General features: G+C 39.2%; 1 protein-coding gene across 1 annotated transcript in view; it reads left to right on the top strand.

Moving 5' to 3' along the window:
* The window catches only part of LOC119410781 (galectin-9), a 17,410-nt gene that overhangs the window by 3,725 nt on the left and 5,627 nt on the right, over positions 1-8,058 (top strand). Inside the window, exon 2 of the mRNA XM_037677699.1 lies at positions 6,257-6,345. Coding sequence (XP_037533627.1) covers positions 6,257-6,345 — 89 coding nt within the window. The remainder of the gene's footprint in view (positions 1-6,256; positions 6,346-8,058) is intronic.

Here is an 8,058-nt window from a genome sequence, read left to right as displayed (position 1 = left end):
CCAAACACTCATCCAACCATGCATCCAACAGTCATACAACCATATATACAACATTCATCCAACCAACAGTCATCCAACCAAACATACAACATTTGTCCAACCATACATACAACAGTCATTCAACAGTCATCCAACCATACATCCAACATACATCCAACCATACATACAACAGTCATCCAACCATACATACAACAGTCATCCAACCATACATCCAACAATCATTCAACATTCATCCAACCATACATACAACAGTCATCCAACCATACATACAACAGTCATCCAACCATACATACAACAGTCATTCAACAGTCATCCAACCATACATTAAACAGTCATCCAACCATACATACAACAATCATTCAACATTCAACTATACATACAACATTCATCCATCCATGCATCCAACCATACATCCAACAGTCATTCAACCATACATCCAACAATCACTCAACAGTCATCCAACCAAACATACAACATTCATCCAACCATACATTCAACAGTCATCCAACCATACATACAACAGTCATTCAACAGTCATCCAACCATACATAAAACAGTCATTCAACAGTCATCCAATCATACATCCAACAATCATTCAACATCCAACAATCATTCAACATTCAACCATACATACAACATTCATCCAACCATATGTCCAACAGTCATCCAACCATACATACAACATTCATCCAACCATACAGCCGTCATCCAACCATACATCAAACAGTCATCCAACCACACATCCAACAATCATCCAACAGTCATCCAACCATACTTTCAACAATCATCCAACAGTCATCCAACCAACCTTGAATCTATACACAAAAAATGTGACAATATGAGACACTGAGACAATAAGTCCCTGTGGGACTCTGAGACAATATGAGACAATGGGAAACTGTTGGACAATATAAGGTATTGTGAGACAGTGTGAGACAATATGTGATACCGTGATACAATTACATGTGGGACAATATGAGACCCTGTGGGACAGTTCTAACAGTTCATGTGGGACTGGCTGTAATCTGAGCTCCTGTCCAGCTGAACTCATCTGTTTTCTACAAGTGAGTCGTCACTCGATCCTGGAATGAAACTCTGGTTTATCAGTTCACGGGAAAATGAAACTGAGTTTGTGTAGAACAACAAAGTCCACGCTCAATAATCCAGGTACACAGTCCAACATTTTTCAGTCAGGTCATCTGGACTGTTTCTTTTTTTGTGCTGAAATGTTTCGCCTTCGATCCAGAAGGCTTCATGAGTCAAGGTTCGTGTAGATTTTATGGATCTGTTTCCCAAGAATCTTGATAGTCCTGGTTCTGGGAGGCCCAGTGCTTCACTTATCTCGCTCAAGCCCCTTCCTGTTATTGAACAAAAGGACAAAAATATCTACACCGGGATGGAAAATCTAGAAGAGCATGGAAGATTGTGGAATTAAGAAGAGCTTGCACAATTGTTAGAAAGTTTAGACTCTAACCTGAACATTCTGAGGTAAAACCTGTAAAAATCCTCCAACTGGACAGAAAGTGTTAAAACAGCAGTTCAGCCATGGAAAGTGACCCGTTAAACTCCGACTGATGGTTCTGCGGTGAAGTCTGAGCTGGAGATCCAAGCGTGGGTAAACACCATGGATGTCTATAGGAGCCTTTGGAACAGCTTTTAGTGAATCTTCCCTGATTCCTACTCACTGAGGGGTTACCGTATTTTATACTTTTTAGTTGCAGAGGGAAAAACGTAAAAAAAATATTATGATATAAATGTAAAACTATTCAATAAAAGTGCTTTGTCTGCCCCTGACCTGTTTTAGACCTTAACAGTTGCTATTTTTATATTCTCTGTTATTTTTACATCTTGTGTGATTCCTTGTGTTTGTTCCTTTGTACTGAAACTCTGGCACAACGTTTTCCTGCAGGATCAATAAAGTTCTATCTTATCTTAGATGAACTGGACCTTTAATTAAATGTGACTGTGTGAACATTTGGTCCTGAGCTGATGATCAAACTGATATTTGACGAGGTGGAACCATCATCTTCAGGTGGTCGTGGCTCAGGGCTTACTTTGTAAACCGGTCGATGCCTGAACACAAATAGTGGGCGGGCCGGTCATGGTGGTGGGTGGGGGTTTCTGGGGGGTCCTCCCCCAGGAAATGTTGAATAAAGTAGATGTGATTTCCTGCATTGATGTATTTTAACGGGTTGCTACACATCCTATGTTTACCTACATTTGTAAACACTCCGCTTCTGTCAAGCACCCCCCCCCCTTACTTTATGTAACCGTCAAGTAAAGGCCGCCACATACTTGGGCGTACTTAACTCCGCAGAGGTCTGCACGTACCCGAGGTGGACTCACCGTGGACTCATAGCAGACGTCCACAAGCCATGTCCGCGCAAAGATCAGTTGTTACGACCGTGTTCTTGGTGTCGCACAATAAACTGTCCGACTGTTTAGTAAGTGACACCGATGTATGAAATTCCCCTTCTTCATCCCTGATCTCGTTTAATGGCCTCTGCTTTTGGTTTTGTCAAGAAGCACGCAATCTCTTCTTCCTCCTCCATTGATGCCATGACTAAAATTGTGAGTAATGTTGGAATTTGTCACGAGAGAATTAAAATCAGGCCCGCCGTGGCTGCGGGAAGGTCTGGGGATTTCTTGGTGGGCCGGTCTGATGTGTGGGCTGCAGGGTCAGCGCTCCCTGTTTTTTTAATATTTCTTTTTAGAATTTTTTTTTTATTAACAACATATAAACACAGAACACCACTGCCGCTGCTCCTGGGTCGCCAGCAGCTCTAGGTTTTTTTTTTTTTTTTTTGCGACCTGTCAATCAATCCAGTAGGCGTGTCAGCAAATGACCAGTTAGCGACCTCTATTTGTCCCGAAGGTAAATGCCCCTTGCCTGTGGAGCTGATTGCAACACATCAGGGTGTACGCTCGAGTATGAAGTCTCAACCGTCTGCGGCTCATGGAGTACACACAGTACGCCCGAGTATGAGGGAGCCTTTCCGAGCCCGACTCTGTCCCTGCTCGTTGTCCGACTCCACATGTGAACCTCCAGGCGCCTGCGGCTGCCTGCGGGCTCCTGCCCGAGTACGACTGCCTGGTTAGCTCGGCACTCACCTCCACCACTCGTTTAGGGGCGGAGACACGGAAATGCTTACTTGAAGAGGCAGCTCGTATTAAGAAGCTCGTACCGTGGCTCTTGTGTTTAAAATGAGTGTTTATGTAGTTATTTTACAAACCACACCACCAGATCATGATACATTAAGTTACATTGATTAAATGCAAGTTTTCATTAACCTGTTTAAAAGTTGTTTTCTTTTTATTTAAGAATTTTGAGGGCCAAATGACGATTGTGCTTTTGGCCCTCGGGTCATATGTTGCTTGTCTGCTCTAGAGGTTTTTTCCTCTGTTACTATAACAGAACTGAAATTTAGACCCAGTTCTGCAAAAAACTGCTCAGGTCCCACAGTTGGTTTTATTTTTTTCCTCTGGTGTTTGTGGTGTGAGATGCAGAATTCAGATGTGAACAAAGCTCCAGAAACAGGAAGTGATTTTTATATATATTTTAAATTTATTAACAAAAACAGAAAACTTAAAGAAGCAGGAAGCTGAAAACCAACAAGAAAACCTGCGAAGGAACGTTGTCAGAGTAAAACTAGAAGAATGATCAGACCAAGAACAATTAAAGTGCATGAACAATGATAAATTAAAAGTTCTAAAATGTGAAATAAAATGCCTCACAATAAATAAATACCACTAAATTTAAAGATAAAAACTAGCACAAATACTCACACAGTATACTTTCTGTTTATTCTTCACTGCTTTTAACTGCTTCAATGAAGTTTTGTTGTTTTTTAATCTGTTAGTCGCAGTGGTGTAGTCTACATTTTTGCAGTGGGTATATTGTACTTAGAAACCAAAGTACACCTGTTAGTACAATGTTAATTTATTTTGATTTTTTTTTAAGCGTATTGAACATTTCAAAATTTCTATGACGCTTATATTTGAATAAATGTACAACAAACTTTGTACAACAGTTGGCTTTGTATGAAAAATGTTATAAAATTTATAAAACAGCATCAAAGCAAAACATGTTCAAGTATTAAATAGTACAGAAGTATTAATTATACAAGAAACAGCTTGAACCAACTCAATGTGTCTATAAAATGTTCCAGATGTGTTCCAGGTGTGTGACAATGGCATGGGCTCGTGGAGGCTCGTGTCATTGGCCACTTTTAAGTGGGTATACTGAAATTCCCAAGTTTTTCTAGTGGGTATACTTCATATACTCGCGTATCACATACACTACACCACTGGTTAGTGGTGTTACTGAGGCTGAGGGCCGAAGACGTACGATGGAGGCAAAGTCCAGACAGAAAGAGAGCGTGATCATCAGAACCAAGGAACTAGAACCAGAACAAAGTTCATAAAAGTAGAACAAAGGCAAACCTGTCACAGTCAAGAGGGTCGAGTAAACGCAGGTTTTTATGGCAGAGAAAGTCGTAAACCGACTTAACTAGAACAAAACAGAGTGAGCAGCTGTGAGAGCAGGAAAACCCAGAAAGATAAAAGTTGTGGCTTCAACAAGGCAGCACACAAAGATCTGACAAAAACCACACAAACATTTTCCTAAGAAACTAAAGCAAGTGGGAAACTGCAGGAGGAACCAGATGTGAAAGAAGAGCGGCACTGAAGCAAACCGAAGCAGAAACGCAATAAAACCAATCAAAGAAACGGGGAATCTGAAAAACTAACTCAGAACTGGAAAAGACTACAAAACTGATCAAACTGGAATGATTTCAACAACATATTTCTGCAGAAATGCTGAAGTGTGAAACTCCAACATCGATCAGTTTTCTTCTCTAAAACTCAACAGACTTCTTGAGCTGTAACACGTTTCATTTTAAACCACCTACATTCCACCTCTTGGTGTTAGTCAGAACTCAAGCCCTAATATTTAATTTACATGTGCTACTTTTTTGTGTTTTGGAGCCAGAGGCAGTCTGCTCTGTAAGCTCCACCCACTCATATAAATAAGCCACGCCCACTCAGACATGTAAGGCCCACCCACTTAATCATCAAAAAACTAACAGACGTTTTTTTGGATACCAAAGAGCATGTGTAATGTTAAATACGTCATGTTAGAATACAAAGTAATTTGGAAGAAAAACAACAATTGATAAAAGTGAAACATTTCAAAGATAGAACATCTCAAAACCTTTTTTTTTTTTTTTTTTTTTTTTGCTGAAAAGGGAGGTCATAGTCAGTGATAGTAACAAATATACACAAACGCCAAATAAAAGTTGATTCGATATCGAAGGATCGGATGTAGGCATAAAAATATCTAGACCACAAAGCATCGCAAAATACTGACTTTGAGCATTTGTGTCTGTAAAAAGGTCCTTTACAGCTAAACACATGAGCAAAAAATGTATTGGAACAAACATCAGCTATGTAAGAAATATGAGGATCAACAAGTTAACACGTGGAAAAATATGTAGTTTTTTTAAATATGTTAATTTTTTTAATAAAACAAACATCCCATTGGTTTACAAGATGAAAACATTTACAGCAGCCAGCCTACAGGGGGTGCTATTTCACATTATCGTCCTGTATTTATTAATTTCATTTGAGCAAAAAGTGAATTTATTTTCAGCCAAATTGATCACAAATCTACATTTAAAGTCTTTTTAATCACATTTTCATATAAAAACATTTAATGCAACAGGTCTGTTGATAAAAAAGAGCAGTAAGAATTATCACTAGGAAGCATTTCAATCACCCGACAAATACATTATTTTATCAACTGAAGTTATTGAAGCTCCATGATTTGGTAGATTATAGTATTTTATCAGTTATGTACAGGGCTCATAATAATAATTTATGTTAAAAGAGAAAGTTGTTATAATCTTAAGGGGAGGGAGATATTTGTGAAACCGAAATTCAGAACCAGTTTGAAGGGACGTCTACCTCAATCCAGGGAATTGGATTGTGGAACGGTCTGGAGAGTGATGTTAAAAATGCCAGATCAATGTGTACATTTAAGAAAATTATCAAAGTTGAATTGTTAAAAAAAAAAAAAAAAGTAGCTTATTGTATTGTAACGTATTGTATGAATTGTCGTTCAAGGTTTCGTTTTGTTACTTGAAGATTATTATTGTTTGACTTAATTATTTCAAAGCCAAAAGTTTGTTCCTCTTCATGTAAATTAATGTTTACAGTGAAAACATAAAACTGACACGTTAAAATGTTTTCTTTGTAGACAGTTCCTTTCACTGGAGCCATCCATGGTGGTCTGCAGGAGGGGAAGTCCATCCTCATCAGCGGACGGGTTCTGCCTGGAGCCGACAGGTCCACAACTTCTAATATAACCTGAAATGTTTCTTACTGAGATGGTGTAACTGGTGTCAGCTGCTGTTTTTCATTACTGTTTTTTTTCATTAATTATTTAGACGTAACAATTACATGGAACAAATTAATTGAAAAGTATCTATAAACTAAACTTTGAGATAAAATGTACATATTTACCTGAAAATTCACCCACACCTCGACGTTGTCGGTCCAGGGAGTTGAACCGGTGACCTTCCGATCACAGGCTCACATTTTCTAACCTCTGTGCCACCACTCCCCACAGATAACGGTAAAGTTAAATACTTCAAAACATAAGAAATAAGACACAATTTAGTGGTTTACTACTTGTTCTTTTTATTTGCTCTTCCACTTATTTCATCTTGTCACTCAAAAAACTGCCTCTAAATATTTAACTAGTTTCCTCCGCTGATGAAACGCCAGATATCCTATATTTACCAAAAAAACTATATTTATTTGGAGCTCCAAGCTCATAGAACAGAAGAAATGCACATTTAAGCAGATGATCTCTCGCTCAGCATGTCTTTAAGACACAACCACAACTAACAGGAACAAGCTTGTGAATTTAGCTAGCAGACTTCAAGTTGGCAAATCCTACTGGTAATTTAGCAGAAGCTAATTCCGCTAACAGTTTCCAAAGTTAGCAAAGACACTAATTGAACAAAAACAAAAAATTAGTTCCACTATTAGGTCAGTTCATCACTTGCTCTTGCCGAGATCGGATGCTTTTCCCCTCCTTCACCGCTTTGCTTTGCTGCTCTGTCTGTCTGTGAAACTGCTTGTGAGACTCTCTTGCATTTCTTCCGAACCATAATTATGTACTTGTTTTGATCAGTTGGTCCCTTAACACAATTGCTAACATTTCTTCCAAGAGAAGACAGCTGATTTGCCCTGTTGGCACGCACGCGCTGGATACCTCATCGACATGAAGACTTGATGATGTGTCTATCTCTGCTGCCATTTGTGGATTTTAAGGACGCATATTTAACTAGATTTACGATAACTGGTTCCTGCTTTTTGGATTCGGCTGGTTACTGGTTTTATCAATAATCAAGGAAGTCGTCAGCAGCAAATTTGGACCCGATCATGCTGCTTGCCTTTATGATGGCTTGGTTCGTGCCTTGAGTATCCAGACTCAAATGCTTTGGGCAGAATGGATCAGATCTCGGCAAGGGCGTCAGAAGAATCCGTAATGTGGGGGGGACACAATGATGTGTGTAGGTGTGTGTGCGCACGCGTGTGCGCATGCATGTGTGCACGCGTAAAAAAAAGGTGTTCACTAGTGTACAAAAAAAGCAACATTTCACCTAGATTTCCTTTAATTCCACACATTTAAAACATGTTTCTCACCAAGTTTGTGTAAATTCGGCGGTGGGTTTTAAAGACATTTTAGCTTTAATACACTTTAATACAGAGCGTCAGGTCGGCACTGTTAGTGTTTATAGAGAAATAAAAAAACCACCACTAGACATTTTTACTTGTGTTCAACACTGCTCATCTAAATGATGTTTCTCATGAAGCTTGAGGACAATAAGGTGTGGGGTTTTAAAGACATTTCAACTTTAATGCACCTGAACACACAGCGTCTCTTCCACCTGCAGCGTCTTACAGCGTCACAGTTACCGCTAAGCTAAGATGCTACAGACGTAGCGCTCCACTTCTCTCCTCCTAACATGTATATATGTTTATGATCAA

Source organism: Nematolebias whitei, chromosome 6 (assembly GCF_014905685.2).
Source record: "Nematolebias whitei isolate Nwh7 chromosome 6, NemWhi1, whole genome shotgun sequence".
Lineage (NCBI taxonomy): Eukaryota > Metazoa > Chordata > Actinopteri > Cyprinodontiformes > Rivulidae > Nematolebias > Nematolebias whitei.
This window is presented reverse-complemented; position numbering and strand designations above follow the sequence as displayed.